General features: G+C 39.9%; 1 protein-coding gene across 4 annotated transcripts in view; it reads right to left on the bottom strand.

Moving 5' to 3' along the window:
* LOC105747337 (double homeobox protein B) overlaps window positions 1-18,724 on the bottom strand; it is a 34,350-nt gene extending 15,626 nt beyond the window's left edge. Inside the window, exons 1-5 of one of the 4 annotated variants that reach the window (XM_058279686.2) lie at window positions 18,292-18,724; window positions 10,587-10,808; window positions 2,866-3,020; window positions 1,087-1,169; window positions 570-724 (exon numbers count right to left, since the gene is read on the bottom strand). In XM_058279686.2, coding sequence (XP_058135669.1) covers window positions 570-724; window positions 1,087-1,169; window positions 2,866-3,020; window positions 10,587-10,772 — 579 coding nt within the window. In that variant the 5' untranslated portion in view covers window positions 10,773-10,808; window positions 18,292-18,724. The other 3 variants (XM_012530008.4, XM_058279684.1, XM_058279685.2) reach the window with 3 other exon arrangements.
* Between the last annotated feature and the right edge of the window lie 764 nt (window positions 18,725-19,488).

The raw sequence follows: 19,488 nt of genomic DNA on the forward strand, positions 1-19,488 counted from the left end.
GAATTTAATTTAATAATTCCATCCATGGATTCCATTTATATAGATAAAAACACACAAAATTATTTAAGACACACCCAACAAGCAACTACAGATAAATTGATACTCTGGATAAAAAAGTATGGGCTCCAGAATCTACCCTCTAATTTCAACAATGATCAGCAAACATGCTGTGTTGACCAGAATGATTATGGGGGAGGGAATGTGGTCAGGGGCTGTGCTGGTATCTAGTTGACAGAGGCCAGGAATGTTGAAAAATATCCTACCATACACAGAACAGCCCCTTACAACACTGCCGAGATGCAGAAAACCAGAAAGGAAGTATTCTCAAGATAGGTATTACCATTCACATTTTTCTACTTTTTTGCTGCTAGTAATTTGAAATGCATGACAATTTGGTTTGGAAGTTTCCTTTTACAGGAATGTGACTTAAAACGCCACACTTTTACCACCCAAGCTTTCCCCCTATATCACTGTGGTAAAACAAAATAGCCCAAGTTTTCCAAAAACACCTCAGGAGGCAATACCACATATGGATAGGACACACTTGGTGCAACAGACATAGAACTTACTTGAACTCGTGGTTCTGGAGAGTCTGTTTGGTTAGCCACTACTTCCCTGGTAGCAATATCAGAGCTTCTGTTCTTCTCAAAGGCTTGACCTGGGGTGATTGTTTGAGATCTCATGGTGGAAGTCTGGGGTCTTCTGGCTTCTTCTGGTGGGTATTCTAAAGGAGAACACAGGAAGAAACGTGAAACTGCAGGCCTGTTTTCACATTCAAAACCAAAACAACACAGTAAGTGATATTTAACACTGAATTCATTTATTCCTTCCAAATCCCCAAGGGGTGACAGAAGAAGAGGAAGCTACAGGCTTAGCTACAGCAGGACCGTAAAGTCCAAAGCTTTCCCTGCCAAGTACTTATTTGACCCAGCCAAACAGGAGGGCAGTATATATTTCTTCTTTGTACAGAGCTGTACTTGATTCTTAAGCTAAGTATTCCTTGTGGAGAATTTGTGCCAACATACAGAGGCATTTTTACTCTCAATGGGACCACTGAGGAACTGCATCTGCACTGGTGGTTCTTACCTTTAGGGTAGGGCTGAAGCTTGCCCTGTCTCTGGTTTTGCTCTTTTCCTAAGGAGCATCCAGACTCCAGTCTTTGTTTCTTTCTGAAGTTTTTAAACCAGCAATAAGTGAGAAAAGAAGATGTGAATGTCAGGTAGCTCAGTCTATATCATTTCAAACATCAATTCAATAAAGCAAAATATCCATGAGAAAAGGGCTGTATATTATCATCAAAATGATATAATCATCTCAAGAATGTTAGCCTGGTATTAAGCTGAGCGCACCATCTGCACTCAGCTAAAACCTGCATTTCTTTCATAATCATCGTCATGGAGCCCACAATAAATCTCCCTGATTTAGGAGATACTGTATGATCTCCCAAAGGCCATCTTTCTCTTTCTCTCTTCCAGCTAGCCTTATTATCTGAGCCTCTTTTCTTGGCCCAAATTATCTCTTCAAAGAAAATACTAGTTTGTAATATGCATACATATAGAATTTACTTTAGAATTCTTTAAATAGGTTGGCAGAATTGTGCATAGTAAACAGCTAAGCTAACCCTTATCTATATTTTCTCTTCTTGTTTCATCCGAGACCAGCAATAGATAAGGATACTGACTAGAACACTGTATAACTAGTATTGAAAATATTATCTGTGACAACTGAACTCTTTGCTTATTTCCTTATCATTGGAGTCAGAATCCTAACATACCTTCTAATTATTTCTGAGTGTTATTTGACTAAGAATAAAGCATGATAAGACATATAATCTACAGTGTCTGTTGAGCTTCTCATATCCCAAGCATTTTACTAAATTCATTCTATGTTCTCAATGAATTAATCAAAATATTTTCCAACATGATGTCCTAAACACAGGTGGAAACCTGAAACTAACAAATAAATTAGTGACTATAGAGCAGAGCCAACCTCTTCCTACATTGCTTCCTGGACTTTCCTTCCTTACCATCAGTTCAAATGGGCCCTGAGCCACTCAGGGAGTCAATCAACAGGTTTTCCCACAGGGTATGCTTTTATTATTGAGATGGGAGTCAGCCTCAGGTGAACAAATGCATGATGAGAAAAGAAAAATTTCCAACATCTCCCATCCTACCTCAGTGATGCTCTTATAACCTATAGCACATTGGAAACTACAGATTTGCTACTAAGTATGAAGTCATTAATTGTCTAAAAAAACACATTATAACTTAATGCTCATCACTTAAATACTGTTTAACTTGACATAATTTTATTCTTTACACCTGTCTCTTTGGAAACTAAAGAAATTCAACTTAGTTTCATTTTTACATCAATAACTCTATTCAAAATGTCAGTATAGGAATTTACTTCAAACACTCTTGCATGTGAATCACATTTGAGATACTAACTAGGAAAAAAAAGAAAAAAAGACAACCTGAGTACTGGTAATTTTCATGAGTGCTTACTCCCTAGTTCCCACATAGTTATATATTACGCATTATTCTACACCATGTATTCCAGTATCAATGATGCTATAATATTATCATAGTGACCCAATTTTCTATACTCTCTAAATCTCAAAAGATAATTTAATTATCTCCTATCAGGAAAGCCTTTCCCCACCAGTGAATACACACAACCAAAATTTCCACTATTCTAAAGATCTAAAGAGGTCCTGTTTTGATTTTATGTTTAATATTCTAAAATATAACAGGCTACAGGTTTTCAGCAAAATGGCTGATAAAAGAGAATTTTTGAAAGGGCTTAGCCCAGCTTTTCTCTGGACCTTAACTATGACAGATAATGAAATAGAAACTTAATGTCTACCTGCATTTTATGCTCTGAAACACCAATTTCTTTGGCGATTTGTTTTCTGGTATCCCACCGAGGGTAAAGGTTTTTATCAAACGATGCTTGGAGGGTATCCTTTTGATGCTTGCTGTAAACAACCCTGGGTTTCCGGCATTGTGTTTGTACTGTGCCTGTTAAAGAGAAAGGAGAAGAGTATGAATCATATCTTTATAGAGAAAAACCTGACATAAACACATGTTTATTTCCAGGTGAAAGCATGTAGATTCAAGGAGTAATACTTATTTTTACTTTAGGGATGCAACTAAATTCATGCTACCTGGATACCCTCAGGTTTCAATACACATATTAGAAAAAAATGATAATCACTGAATGAAGTTACCAAAGTGAGAACTTACAGAAAACGCTTAAAATTACACAGAAAGGAAATAAGAAACAATAGATACTGGGAAAATTAAGGAAAATAAGTAAAACAAATAAAATTCATGGAAACAATGAAAGGTTAAAGCAAACAAGCATTTTATAATAAATAATCATGTAATTAATAAAAATAAATATAAAATATTAGTTACTCCACAAACAAAAGATTAGTTATTCCACAAAGACTAGGAAACAACTGAGTAGCTCCCACAGACACAGGGCTTATGCAGACTCAGAGAGGCCCACTCATTTCTTATATTCCTTTCTATTCAATTCCTTTCTTTAAATAGTTAACACCTTTAGAATCCTATGTGTAGTAATAAAAAGTATTACTCACTTCATTTTTTTTTTCTCCACTGAAAGTGTCAACTTTAACACATTAGGTAGATGGTCCATTTATGGGGCTCCAGGCTTCTCTCTTCAATTGGAAATTTAGGATCAATTTGCAAAATACGGTAGCGCCAACAATCTATCCTTGTAATCATGTTTGTGATTTAAACTTTTATAAGAAATGCAAAATAAACAAGGTATTTGGAATTATAAAGAACAGAGCAAAGAAGCTGATGGAACTTACCACTTGACCTGCTGTTCAAATCCATAGTGGAAAGAGTTACCTGGAATCCACAGAGACTCAGGACCAACTGAGCAGCTCCCAAAGACAGGACTTTTGAAGACCCAAGGTAACCCACCCATTTCTTAAATACCTGTCTAGTTAATCACATCATTAAATATGTAACACCTTTAGAAGGCAATGTGAAGTAATCAAATTAAGGGGAAGTTTAACATTAAGTGGTTTAAGATTCAGATCAAGAGTACCTAAGTAAATTGGCTATATCCTAATGCTTTCCAAGGAAGACCTTGATTCTGTACTCTCTGATTTACACATAGATAGGTCTTTTGTTTTCGATGATGTTCAAGTATTCTTGTTTCTTAAATATTTTGACTTGGCTATATATTTTATATGAGGTCCTTTTCCTTCCTTGTACTTTACACATATTTCTCATGCTCTTTCTGAAACATAATGGCTTTCCTTCATTGTGAAGGTATAGTTTACATGTCAACTTGACTTAGACTAGGCTACCTAGTTAGTGTTTCATAAAACAGTAACCTAGGTGTTGCCCTAAAGGTGGTTTATATATGTGATTATGTAATAATATTATCAGCTGATTTTTTTTTTTAAGATTTTCTTTTTCTCTCCCCTGCCCCGCTCCCTTCCAGATGTCTGCTCTCTGTGTCCATTCACTGTGTGTTCTTCTGTGTCCGCTTGTATTCTTGTTAGTGGCACCTGGAATCTGTGTCTCTTTTTGTTGCGTCATCTTGCTACGTCAGCTCTCCGTGCATGCAGCGCCATTCCTGGGCAGGCTGCACTTTTTTCTCATTGGGCAGCTCTCCTTACAGGGCGAAATTCCTTGCGTGTAGGGCTCCCCTATGTGGGGGACACCCCTGCGTGGCACAGCACTCCTTGCGCACATCAGCACTGTGCATGGGCCAGATCATCACACGGGTCAGGAGGTCCCGGGTTTGAACCTTGGAACTCCCGTATGATAGGCAGACATCCTATCTGTTGAGCCAAATCTGCTTCCCTCAGTTGATTTTAAGTAAAAAAGATTATCCTTGATAATTTGGGTGGGCTTGATTCAATCAGCAAAAATCCTGAAGGGTAAAGTTGAGGCTATAACAGGGTAGCTGCTATTGTTGTAACTACTGACCATCATATTTTAATTGTAAAGTAATTTTACTTTACTTCCACACTTGTTATCTTAGGTTTTACAACACTGCTAAAACTAGTAGCGACCTGTTTAGATCAGCCAAGTTTTTTTGAGATTTGGTTTGCTTGCTTGCTGTTTTTGGCTTTTTGTCAATCTGTTTATTTAGTGTGGTCTTTACACTTATTCTTTTAATTAATCTAAATACTGTATACTGTTAACTAAAGCTTACCTGGCTCTTCAAAGAACTTCTTAGACTTAGGTTAATTCTGTTAACTGTTACCTAATGCTTAAACCAGCTCTTACCAGTCTCCAGGCCCCTGTTTATACACTTCCAATTAACCCTAACCAATCAATCAATATCTGCCAATATCATGATATCCACCTCCCTTTGGCTAATCCCATAAAAACCCTCAACCCTCTTGAGTTGTTTAGATCTGAGATTTCTTTACTGCCTACTTCACTACACAGAGCTCTCTAACAAAGTTCTTTCTTTGAAAACACTGTGTAATATTTTGGCTTATATGAGTATCAGGCACCAAATCCAATTTGGCAACAAAACTTCCCTGAAGAAAAAGAAACCACACCTGTGGACAGGAGCTTCTTTTTGTGCCTGAGAGTTTCAACCTCTCTTTTCAGAGGAACTGCCCTACACATTTCATTCATGCCTAGGTAGCCCCAAAATTACCGAGGGAAAATTGGGTTGCTACTACCCAATCAGGGTATAGGAGAGAATGTCTGGAATATAAGAAATTTACAGCATCTCTTAGTATTCACATGTCCTGTGGTTCATGTTAGTTGAAAACTGCAACAACCCAATTTAGGCAGCACTGTTTGCGATTGTGGAGTGAACAGGCAGAAAACCAGATATTCTCCATGGGCTTTCTTCTTGTGGGAATACTTCAAGAAATTTGGATTGACCCCCCTTAGACTTGAGGAAACAATCAGCACATTTGTGGCTCCCCTTTCAACCACTATTGTGATGGGTTCACATAAGCATAAAATGAACGATGATCTAGGATCCAGGTGGAGCATTTCTGAGTTGATGGAAGCATCTGTGAAATTCCTATACAATTCCTTTCCAGCACATCTTCCTACTCCAGCCAGGTAATAACATGCCAAGTGCGTTAAAATTTTATTCACCTGAAAACACAGCATATGGCCATCAGTCACCTTGCCCCAAACTGCTCCCTCTGCAGGGTTGGTCAAGAAGGGTGAGCTGAAATCTTGTCATCAGTGACGCCACAGTTTCAGAGGCCTTTAAAGGGTCCCTGATGTAAGGAGATTAGTTATGCAGCTGACAACAGCCTGTCCGCTCTGCAGGATGACAATGTCATGCTCTCTCTGACTTTGAGTCACAGATGGGGCTGATTATGAAGCCACATGATGGCATCGAGGCCCAGGAGAACCCTAAGGTACGCGCTAATACCAGAGATTTCGAGGAAAGAACAAAAGCCGGGTACTGAACCTGATTCCTTGGGCCAAGAATCAGGTCCAACTTCCTCTTCTAAGAGAGGAGTCTCAACTCTCCCGACAGGAGCAATGACTGGCCTTTCCCTCTTGAGACTAAAATCAGAGCTATGACGCCGAAGACTAACTCACCAGTTCTGCCTGAAAGGACTAAATCTCTACTTTGACTCTAGAAGCTCCTTTCCCACTTAGACCAGCGATCAGCGTGAGACAATCCCAACCAATGCCCCGGGCCGGAAGTGACTGCACAACCCACGACCACGACCTCCTCCTGGTTGCTTCCGGTTCCACCTCCCTTGGTTCAGGCATCTTAGGACCAGGGGACTGGCTGGTCGGGCTCCCAGGGACCTTCGATTAGAGGCAGACTGTCGCAGAAGAACCGTTTGACCTGGGACAGCAGAGTGAATCCGTCCCTACACGGTGCTGCCAGCCAGGCGTCCCCCAGCTCCGAAGCCTCTCGCCGAAGGCTGGGCCCGAGAGCCCTAGGGATAGGAACGCGCAGAGTCCTTTTCTTTGGGGGTGGCACTATTTCCGGACACTTCGGGGAAAGAACAAAGCCGGCAAGCCTTTGGCCTTGTACTGACCCTGACTGGGCCAAGAATCATGTCCAACTTCCTCTGCCAAGAAAGAATTCTCAACTCTTCCAACAGGAACAATGACCTTTCCCTCCTGAGCCTAAAATCATAGCTGTGAGGCCAAAGACCAAGTCACCAGTTCTCCGAAGGACTAAACTCCCGTTTTGGCTCTAGAAGCACCTTCCCCACTTGGACCAGAGATCAGCCAGAGGCACGGCCAACGGACGCCATCGGGTCCGGAAGTGACTACAGAGTCTACGACCTCCACCTTGACCTCTTGCTTCCGGTTCCCGCCCCGACATTTCACGGGGTCTCAGGAGTAGGGCACCTGCCGGTCGGGCTCCCAGGGCCCTCGGGTTCGGTGCCGACAACGTCGCGGAGGAACCTTTCGATTTGGGACGTCAGCGCAGATCCGTCCCCATCACCGGCTGCCGGCCAGACCTCCCCCAGCTCCGCCTGAGGCTGCTCCGGGAAGGTTGAGTTCAGGAGCCCCTGGGACTCTCGTGCACAGCCAGGGCCTCCAGGAAGACGCAGAGGCCTTTTCACAGAGACCCTCCAGGGGCACAGGCGCATCTGCGGCTGAAAGCCTGGGCCCCCATCCTCGTCGCGCCTGGCTGGCCGGGAACCACCCAGATAACTGCAGATGTCTCATCTGCAGTCATCAATACGTGGGGTCCACGCAGTTAACAAGTGGATCCCCCTGAAGAATTACTTAGCACCCAGCTTTTTAAGGGCTACAGGGAATCCAGACATCAAAGTAGACATACTTGGTGACTCTCCCAAAAGGCCATCTTTCTGTAGTGTGAGGAGGAGCACAGTAGGAAGAATTGTTTGATGAGCCCCCTGTGTTAATGTTTAAAATGTAAATAATTTTCTTATGTGTGTTCATGAAACACATCAGTCCACACATTTCACTTGAAAGCTGTGGTGTCTGTCACATAGAAATTAATATTTAATTTTTTCTCCACTGGTTGCCTACCAAATGATTTATAAAAATTCACAATCTGCTTTTGCTATTATAATATAGTTTAAAATTGATAATCAGAGTTAATTCAGACAATACCCAAACATGATAGGCAACTAAGGTCTCATGGCAACTCGGTGGGTAAGCATTCAGTCTACCACAGCCCAGTAGCAGACAAAAGCTGTTTCTGAAAAGAAGAATAGTTATCTGCCGAGGATGGCAGGGCTTTGTTCCAAAATCCTAAGAGTCTGAGTTGTGATTCTCCTATAGGGACCTGCCAAAGGCTCCAGACAGCATCTCTTATTTGCCACTGACACGTCCAGCACCATTGGATCTGCTAGATCATATGGCCCAAGTGGGAGTGCAGCTTGCATAGCAGCCTGCACCTGTCACAGAGCCTCCTCTTGTTCTGGTCACTCGGTAAATGGGCCTGAGCAGAACACCCAAATGAGAAATATGTTGTCTCCAAAATCCGAAGAGGCAAACTAAGTGTTGTGCCTCTTTTTTGGTCATGGGAGGGACCAAATGCAAAAGCTTATCCTTCACTTTAGACGAGATATCTCGACATGCCCCACACTACTGGACACCTAAAAATTTCACTAAGGAGGAAGGCCCCTGTATTTTTGTTGGCTTTCTCTTAAATTTTCTCTCACGCAAATACCTTGCCAGTAAGTCAGTTTCCACTTCTTGCCCACTAGGTCCAATCAGCATGCTATCAACAATAAAATGCACCAATGTGATGTCTTGTAGGAGGTAGAGAATGAAGCTCCCTGAAGACGATATTCTGACATCAGACCAGAGAGTTGAAGTAGCTAGCCCTCATGTATGACAGTGAAGGTGTATATTGCCAGCCTTGCCAGCTGAAAGCAAACTGTTTCTGGTGGTCCTTAATAACAGCAATTGAGTAAAAAGAATTTGAGTAAAAAGATCAATAGCAGCATACCAGGTACCAGGGGATGTGTTAATTTGCTCAAGCAATGATAACACATCTGGAACAGGAGCTGGAGGTGGAGTCACCACCTTGTTAAATTTACAATAATCCACTGTCATCCAAGATCTATCTGTTTTCTGCACAAGCCAAAGAGGAGAGGTGCATGGGGATGTGGTGGGAATTACCACCCCGCATCCTTTAAGCCCTTGATGGTGGCACTGATCTCTGCAGTCCCCCCAGGAATCCTATATTGCTTTGGATTTACTATTTTGCTAGGTAGGGATAGTTCTAGGGGATTCCACTTGGCCTTTTCTACTATAATAGCCCTCATTTCACAACTCAAGAATCAATGTGGGAATACTGCCAGGTGCTGCTTATGTCTATTCTTATTATGCATTCTGCAACTGGAAAAATAACCACAGAATGGATCTGGGAACCACTGGATTCATTGTGGGATGGTCTTGAGAGAAACTCCTTAAATCACCTGAATTCCATAAGCCCCTACCTCTGACTGGTAAACCACAGTGATGTTTTGAGTCTCCTTGCATTGTCACTTCTGAGCTAATGTTTAATAATCCTCTAAAGGTCTGATCATTTCCTTTTTCCCAATGTATGTTTACCCTGATTAAACACCAGAGGTCTTTTTGGGGTAGACTGGAAGGAAGATTAACAGTATAAATTTTTTGCAGTGTAACAGGGTCCTTCCCCAAGGGGACCCATCTTCCCCTCATTCAAGGGGCTCTGGGTCTGTAAACTGTCTCAGGTCTTGGAATGGATTAGGGACTGTGACTCTCTGTTTCTGTAATTCAAGTTAGGCTTTTGTTCACTCAACCTAGAACTCTTCAGCTTATACAAATCAAGTACAAATTTGTAGGCTTTCCATCTATTTAACTTCTAGGTACCCCATTAACCAAGGTCATAGGACTATGTGACACAGACTATTTTGATTGCTGTTTTTGAGTCTTTTCGTTGTGAGAGCCATGCCCACCTATCTTTGGTGATGAAGTGCTTCCATTTGGCTTCTACTTGCCTGGGTTCTGATCATCCCCGTAGGGTTTAAGGACCCTAGTTCTGTGATCACAATTTCCATGGTAATATCTGACTTACAGAAAAGAGCAACCACAGAACTCTTCATGAAAGAGGGAGTTAGTCTCACAAATATATTCCTCAGAGTACTGCTGAAAGGAGTTTCCTCTGGGCATTCCTAGGGTAGGTGGGGAGGTCTTAGATGGTAAATCCATTCTAATTCCCTCATCTATAGTTTACCAGGACAATTCTGACATCTCAACCTCAGGCAATGTCGGCCATCTTTTGGTCCATATTTGAACCAGCCATCTGAACAAACTGTTAGATCCCTTTCTTAACCCTCAAACTACAACACTGAATCCAGAAACTCTGCTTAGTGAGCCCATATCAATAAATTTAGCCTGACCCAACACCATTATCCCACACCCTTAAAATCCATTCTCACACATATTCCCATGATCTCTATATATATAATTTGGGAAACTCATGCAGTTCTTTTGGAGTATAGAATACTTCCTCGTGTCATACTTTGTACTTCACCTTTGGGGGTTTGTTGTGACTTTAGTCTATTCATAGATCTGGAAGAGAAAAGGGGTGGTGGGGGGTAGGTAAGGAGAAGCATTAGAATTGTCTTGCAAATGAATTACCTCAGGGCATTTCCTTGCAGTTTCATCTGGTGAGACGGGATTAATCTCTTCAGGAAGGGGTTGGATGGCAGATTCCTTTAGGCAGGCTGGAGGTTGGGTGGTTGTCTCCTCAGGGTGGGGAGGAGGTCCAGACTCGTTCGAGCAGGTTGGAGGTTGGGTGGTGCAAGCTTGACATTGGGTGGTCATCCCTTCAGGGCCGGGAGGAGGTTGGGTGGCTGTCACCTAAGAGCATATCATCATAGGTTTTTCTGGCAAAGTCTCAGCAGAATTTAGGGTTTCATTGTTCCCAGTGGCATCATCATTAACCCATTTGTTTCCATCCCAATTCTCAAGATTCTACTCCTTGCCAATCAATATCCTCTCTTTAACAGCTGACACCCAGCAAAGGGTGAGATTTTGGTTTCTGTTGTAACTCTGCTATTCACACAATGAGACCCTGAGTCTGGTTTTCAAAATTCTAAATTCGGCAGCTGCACAAAACAAGAATTTCTTTCAGGGCACACATGAAACATATTGCATCATTCATACAGCACTTACATGGCCAATTTGAAGCCTTCAGCTCATCCCGTTTTTTCTGCCTGTTTGTATGCAAAATGTCCTCTACGCTGCTATTAAGGAAAAGATTTTTTAAAATTTATATATTTTTTATTGTATTTTGTATTTTTTTTTGTTATGTGGTTTTTTTATTTGTTTGGTTGGTTGGGTTTTTTTTTTTTTTTACTTTGTGGGGAGGTTTTGGATTAGGGAAGGGAAGAATTACTGATCCAGGATGTTTGTAGGGGGGATGTGTAAGAGGATGGGGTGTGCCTCTGTGGAATATGAATGTGTTCAAATAGTATGGGGTATTGTCTCAGTGGATGGAGAAACACACAATAACTGAAAGATTATTGAATTCCCATCCTGGGGAATCCTGATACATTTTCTGTTAGAGTGGCAAGAATCTCTAGAGTGTATGGGCAGTACCTTGTGAAGGAAGACAGACCAATACACCAGACCTTTGATATTGATGCCTGTACTTATGAACCTTGTTCTTGTGAAACTGAAAATTAGCCTAGTATTATATATTGCCTAAGAGTTACCTCCTGAAAGCCTTCTTGTTTTCAAATATGGCCTCTCTAAGCCAAACTCAGCATATAAACTCACTACCTTCCCCCCAGTATGGGACAGGGGATGAGGATCCCTAGTACCAAGAAATTACTACCAAGCACCAATTAGCAATGCATTGGAAAAAGACCTTGATCTAAGGGAGAAATATTAAGTACAAATGAGCTTTTATGGCTAAGAGATTTCAATGTGAGTCAGGAGGTCATTCCAGAGGTTATGCTTATGCATATTTTAGGAGGATCTCATTGACTGCTGCTGTAAACAAGCAGAGGGGATCCTGAGGGCTCTAGAGACATCTGGATACTATAAGCTGAGCAGACAACCCCAACAGTTCATACCCTGTCAGTGGGCCTTACCTCAGCATATATGATAACCTATCCCCCCAGTGTATCGGGGGTGGGCTTATTTATAATTTCTCTGCACATGATTCTTATGCCCCTTTTATTTGAACCTATAATGAGCACTATACCCATTACATATGTGTCCCAGAGTCTTACATCTTCTGGCTGTTCATATGTCAGTTGAACACCGAATCTCAGCAAAGTTGCAGCAAACACCTACCCTCTAGTTCATCAGACTCACCCAGAACAGCTAAGAAAAGGATGATGATAGGCAATGCCCATCCCAAAGAAGAGGCTGTAAGAAAGTCAATTCCACCCATCTGCCCCCAGGGGATCTAAGTCCCCTCTCAATCAGAAACAGAATGGGCGTTACCATATCAAAATCCTCAAGCTCGAGGAATGAACAAACATAAGGCAGGAACGCAACTGTGGACCAAAATGGACTTAATGTTGTTATTAAGAACTTGGAACATTGATATAAAGGCAGTGGTCACCAGAGAGTCTGTGGGGAGGGACAAGGAAGACTGCTGAGACCAGCTCAGCAATAGGTTTGTACAAAGGGAAGGTGATGCAGAACTGAAGAAATAAAAGGACAGAAAGAAAGACACAAGAGAGAAAAGAAAGATGGGACCAAGGGACTCAACAACTTCTGGAACTGAGAGCCTCGACCCTAGTTTCCACATCGTATTTATTAGAAATTACAAAGCAGTAGTTATCTATGTTTAATTTCAAGGCTGCTTGCTATTAAAGCTGTAGCACCAGCCATGCTAGGGAGCAGGCCATAACAAAGTTCAAATGTCTCCACATGCAAACAATTTTCGTGCTGACCAGACAGCATTCCATCTAGTCAAGGCTGGTGTTCCTAAGCCCACACTTCTTATCAGCATTATGGAAAAATTTCAACTTCAAGCCAGATTCCCACATTCATATTAAAGCTATTTTCCCACATCTCCCCCTTTTTTGTTTTTGCAAAGCAGTGAAGGCAGATTTGGAGATTTCTTGCTTCTTCATACCCCAGAGGGTTTGTAGCATGCATCTGAGGACTAAATACATACAAAACAGATAGGAACAGATAATTAATATACTCCTAAAAGACCCCTTCCCCAACTCTTAATCCATATCATAGGGTTCAGGGATCTTAATCCATCCACAGTTCCTGTCATAGTTTGTGAGGCAGGAAGCAATTGCAAATTAGCGTGTTGAATGCTTGTTATTTGGGCTTGTAACTGAGAAATATCTAAGCTTAAATTGTTTTTATGACCACACAAATGATGTTTCACTGATTTCTAAGGAATATCACTGCTATTGTACATACAACAACTATATATATATTCTAGTCACTTTGTAGGCATAAGCACATATTTACATTTTGTAATTCTTCTACCAAGCTCAAAGCTGCATTTCATACATAATATATAACTGTAGTAGATTATACAACAACAAACAATAAGACTTCCAACTAGCAGATATTTAATAAATAGACTTTCATTTCTCATGGGCCTAAGATTCCCAACCAGCAAGGCTATATAGGCCAGTACTCAATCAAAAAATGACCTCATATTCCCCAATTTGTATAATTTGAGGCATAGGCAGTGACAAATTATTGTTACTCCCCCATTTGGGGCTGTGGGGCACCTGGAGATTTATCTCATAATTTCAGTGTTTTCATTGGTCCTGCTCTTAGCATCTTTGCTGGACCTGGAGCCACAACTCAGTGTTGAATTTAAACTTAGTCCATTGTTATGAGCATTCATTTTCTAGTCAGAAAATAGTAGCTGTCTTGTTATGAGAGTCCCGATGCAGTGTCTGTAGCAGTGAAAGCATACCTTGCCCCTTCCAAGAGCAGGAGGGGGTCTGATGTCACAATCTTTGGAGTAAGCATGAAGGACACTCATGGGTGAAGTTCATGAGCTATTAGCAAGTAACAGGCAGCCAGAACTACAGGGCTAGGCACCACAAGGTCTGGTACTCAAGATGTTCATCTTTCCAGTGGAGCCACTCTGCTTCTTCTCAGGTCTCAATGGTATGGCTCTGGGTCTTCATGAAGGCATCTGCCTCAATAGCCCTAAAGGGGTATTAGAGAAGTGGGCAGGAACATGACAGACAGCTACCTGTCACTGCTGGCAGGTGTCTCAGATGTTCTTCCACAGATCTCTCCACCATAGAGGATGAGTCACAACAGTCCATTTTTTTCTGTCTTGTTTTTAGTATTTGCAATCCACCCCTAGATAGGGATGGCAGTCTTCAGAGTAAACAGACACTATTGGGTTAAATCTTTTACTTTCAGCAGGGCTTTCTATGCTGCACACAATGGCTTTTTTATATTGTACTTTTGGCCCCATCCCAGAATCATTACTAAAACCCAAGGGGTACTTGTTTAGAATACTACCTTTGCCACAAACCCCACCCAAAGCCCATATTGGGGCTGGCCACATCCAATTCACAGGCTAAGTCAATGTCCACCTTCTCCCTCTTCTTTTATTTTTTAAAGCAGCCTGCGGGAGGTCCTCCTACTCCCATGAAGGACCTATCCTAATTAACACATACAGTGGTTTTAATATTTGAGCTAAGTGAGGGATGTAAGATTTTTAGTATTCCAACAATTTACAAACTATATTAACATGAGAAAACATTGTACTTTATCAATTACAGCAGAGAGTATAGTTCTGTCTTACCCAATCAAACAACATTTAAGAATTTGATAGAGGGTGGCGGGCTTGGCCCAGTGGTTAGGGCGTCCATCTACCACATGGGAGGTCCACGGTTCAAACCCTGGGCCTCCTTGACCCGTGTGGAGCTGGCCCATGGGTAGTGCTGATGCGCGCAAGGAGTGCCCTGCCATGCAGGGGTGTCCCCCGTGTAGGGGAGCCCCACGCACAAGGAGTGCGCCCCATAAGGAGAGCCACCCAGCGTGAAAGAAAGTGCAGCCTGCCCAGGAATGGTACTGCACACACGAAGAGCTCACACAACAAGATGACACAACAAAAAGAAACACAGATTCCGGTCCCGTGGACAAAGAAGACACAGTAAATAGACACAAAGAACAGAACCAGGGTGGGGGGGAAGGGGAGAGAAATAAATAAATAAATCTTTGGGGAAAAAAAAAAAAGAATTTGATAGAGCAGCAGGGACCTTGCAGCCTGTCCCAATTATTTCCCTATTTTAGGCTCTTAAGATAAGATACTATTGTCTCTGATGTCTCTTTTAATTATGAAAAAAGGATTACTAGTTAACTTAATGTCATCAGTAGCGTTTCAGCCACAGATGTCTTCTATGCAGCCAGATTCTTTGTCATCAGGCCAGGGAAGATGGCTGGGCTATGCACACAACCGTGGGGAAGCACTGCAAAAGCCCACTGTTGAGTTTTCTACAGGTAGGAGAATGCAGGCTGGCTTGACTTGCCTAAGGAGATCCTAAAGAAAGTCTTAGAAAGTTTAAAAACAAGGTGGTAGTGATACAGTTGGATATTAATTACTTGCAACAAACTAGCAATATTTGGGACTGTTGCATACAGCAGTGGTATTTAATGTATGATAAGAGGTGTTTCTGTGACATATGTTGTTTTTAATAATAATTAAAACCATGATTAACCACATTGTACTTTTATCTAGTATTATGCTGAAACATTGATAAATTTCAAGGAATTTTATATACTCTTCAAGTATTCCTATGAATTTTTTACTCATACAACTTTAATTAACAGAGGGTTAAAGTATCCTTTTAATTTTATAACACTGTTAACACTTTCCATCCAACTTATAACATATTAAAGAAACTTAACTATTTTATTACTTTAATTTTTTTTTTAGGTAAAAGAACAAATTTTTTGCAATAATTTGAAATAAAAAGATACTTTTCAGGATCTGACTTTGAGAAAGCAGGTTTGAACATTATGTTCCTTTAAAAGTGATGAGACTTGCTTCTTCTTAAAAAACCAAGGAAATGATAAGGTTAAACTTCAAGAAGCTATTCTGATCAAACAGACCTTTTTTGTGTACTGATTATTCAGAAGAAAAACTCTTTATAAACTTTTACTAAAATAGACCAATGATTTGAGAAACTTTGAGAAAGAACAAAATTTTAACTTTGCATCAGTGTACTATTTGATACTAAAGCTTTTAAAACTTTATAGATAGACCCATCAAATCTTACTCAACTTTAACCATAAAAATTCCTTTTCCACAAACCTTCTGCACTTTCAGTATTCATTCAGGTTTTGTCCCACATTTTACTCTTTCTTAATAACCAATCATTTTATTTTAGGACAAAATTATTTTCTGTTTCTTTAATGATAAGAACACATTCTATATATCCTACATACATAAGTTACCAAAATGATTTTGGAAACTATTTCCAATCAAATCTCTTACAACATACAATTACCATCAATACTAAACAAACTTGTTAAAATAATAATTCAGTTTGATTATATGCAAATATAACTTTTCTCTATTTCAAATACCTAGTAGCATGCAATACTAAAAGCAGTCTTTTAGAATGACTTACTGGAATTAGCCATTTAAACATTGTCATTCAAACAGTGCTTTTACAAACTTCTTATAATTATTTCTAACCATATAGACTATTTTTATTTTATGACAAATTTCACCTTCACAGAACACATTCCCTTACTTAATGTTACCAGAATATCTTTTTTTTATAACTTGCCACATGCATTTAAGTCCTGTCCTGCATATGTTCATTCTAATTTTATGAAAACCAGCCATTTTATTTTAGGACAAAACACACCTCTTTGAACAAACTTATTAAATTTCAGTCAGCACTCCCACAAACTTTTTACCTTCTTTAATATTCATTTAAGTTTTACATCCTTCATTTTATCCTGTGAAGAAAAGTAAACTATTCATTTCAATTTAGGCAGGAACTATTCTTTATGAAGAGACTTATAGTAATTTTGTTAATCAAGACTTACAATTTTTATCATTGTAAGATCTTATTAACATTTAAATTATGTATTAATATAAGTGCTTATTTAATTTTTGGCCATTTGAATAGAGCTCTTTTAGAAATTTTTATTTATTATATTACCATCCGGATGTATGAAAATATACACTGACACTGAACAAACAGACAAACACAAAAACAATTACAACACATGAATAGAAACAAAGTTTACAATTTGACTCATAATTCTTACTTTTCTAGTATAGCTGTTTTTAAGTTCTCCATCACTTCACATCTTTGATTTTACTGCTTTTAAGATTTCTTCTAGAATCCATGTTGCCTGAAACATGCAAGCTTGTTCTTGGAAACACTTATTAGTAATCAGCAACCAGTTAGGATAACTTGAGCAGCATAAATGCAGTTAAGCTCTTATTAGCAGTTTAGACAGACAGTTAACACACATTTTTTTGATTACTACTCTTGAAGACTACACTGAGACTTGAAGTTCAGGAGTAAGCTCTTGATTCAAAACCGAAAATTCCTTTTAACAACTTGATAAAAAATTTTGTACTAATTTTATTAATTTGGCTAAATAGGCCCAATCAGAATCAGTATGAAAATAAAACAGAACAGCAATGTTACCATGTTTTCCTTCTCTTCCAGCAGCTAATTCTATTAGCCTGCACTAGCCTATAGCCACATTATCATGTGGGCAGCTGGGGGTTTGCACAGTTGCTGCCAGAATATTTTCCTTATCTTAGTCAACACTTTAACAGAGAATTTTCTTACAAGCATGATTTCACTAACAAGGGCCTTATTTAGCACTTTTGCTAAATAAGTCACAAATACAGGACATTGTATTTGTGACTTAACCTCTCCTTGCAGAAGCAGCTCAACATGATTTCCCTCCAGTCTAGCCTGCAAGATGCCCTGTTGTAAAGCTGACAACTTTGAGCATCTCTGGATATGGGAGGAGGAAGAGGTGTCAGCAGAGGGGAAAGTGACTTTCTAAAGTCAATTAATGAAGGAGCTAAAGGCAAAACTTTAGATTTAGTATCAAAACAGATTTAATAATAGTCCAAATGGGCCAAATAGTAAGAGGGAGCAAAACACCTTGTACATGTAGTTTTTTAACTCTTTTTTCTACTATTTCCTAATCTCCTAATTCTAAACTTCCTATTGCTGGGAACTATGAGCAATATTTTTCTATAATCTGTGAAAGTTCTAAAATACAAGACTCACTGGCCTTGGTTCCTCCTGCCTTGAGGAGCTGTTTTAGGAGACAGACATATGGGTGAACTCTTTCCATTTCCCATCATAACCCTGCTAAAATGCCCGAGAGTGTCCTTACTCACCAAGGACTTGCAAGGCCTTCTAAACCACTCGGGGTTCTGCGCCGTGACAACACCATTAGTTTTGCTTGAAGGGATTCTTCTTCCACTCGAGTTCCTGTTTGGGTGCCAGTTGCTTGGACCAGCTCAGCAATAGGTTTGCACAAAGGGAAGGCAACGCAGAACTGAAGAAATAAAAGTACAGAAAGAAAGACACAAGAGAGAAAATAAAGATGGGACCAAGGGACTCAACAACTTCTGGAACTAAGAGCCTCGACCCTAGTTTCCACATTGTATTTATTAGAAATTACAAAGCAGTAGTTATCTATGTTTACTTTCAAGGCTGCTTGCTATTAAAGCTGTAGCACCAGCCATGCTAGGGAGCAGGCCATAACAAAGTTCAAATGTCTCCACATGCAAACAATTTTCATGCTGACCAGACAGCATTCCATCTAGTCAAGGCTGGTGTTCCTAAGCCCACACTTCTTATCTGTATTACGGAAACATTTCAACTTCAAACCAGGTTCCCACATTCATATTAAAACTATTTTCCCACAGAAGACTTGGTGGAGCATGAGGTATTTATGGGACTCTGGAATTGCTCTGCATGACATTGCAATGATGGATACAGGCCATTATACATTTTGTCCAAATCTTTAAAATGGTGCAGTGCAAAGTGTAAACCATAATGTACTATAGACCATGGTAAGTAGCAATACTTCAATATGTGTTCATGAATTCTAACAAATGTACCACACTAATGAATGTTAATGGGGAAAATATGGGAGGGAGTGGGTATGAGTGATGTGTGAATCCCTTATATTTTTGATGAAACATTTATTAATGCTTCTTTCAAAATAATAAATTTTAAAAATCAATTCCCTAAATTTGGAAATTCCTCATTTATCCAAATGAAGGAATTTAAATAAATGTTTTAGTTCTCAAAAAAAAGGAAAGGCTGATAAGTTATCTTCTTTTCCATCCACAAACATTTGGTTTGGAATACTTTTGCTATTTTTTATCTTTATAACATTTCAATGCCTTCTTGTATTCAGTAGACAATTTTCAATTTGTATGGATGATAAAAACCTGTGTCCACAAAAAGGATGTAAATAAGATCTGAGAGAAACCATTCAGACATTTCTTTTAATAAGTTTTGATGTATTGTTAACTGGGCTATGATCTAAGAACAAAGACAAACAGCAAATTTTACAAAGGAAA

Source organism: Dasypus novemcinctus, chromosome 18 (assembly GCF_030445035.2).
Source record: "Dasypus novemcinctus isolate mDasNov1 chromosome 18, mDasNov1.1.hap2, whole genome shotgun sequence".
Classification (NCBI taxonomy): domain Eukaryota; kingdom Metazoa; phylum Chordata; class Mammalia; order Cingulata; family Dasypodidae; genus Dasypus; species Dasypus novemcinctus.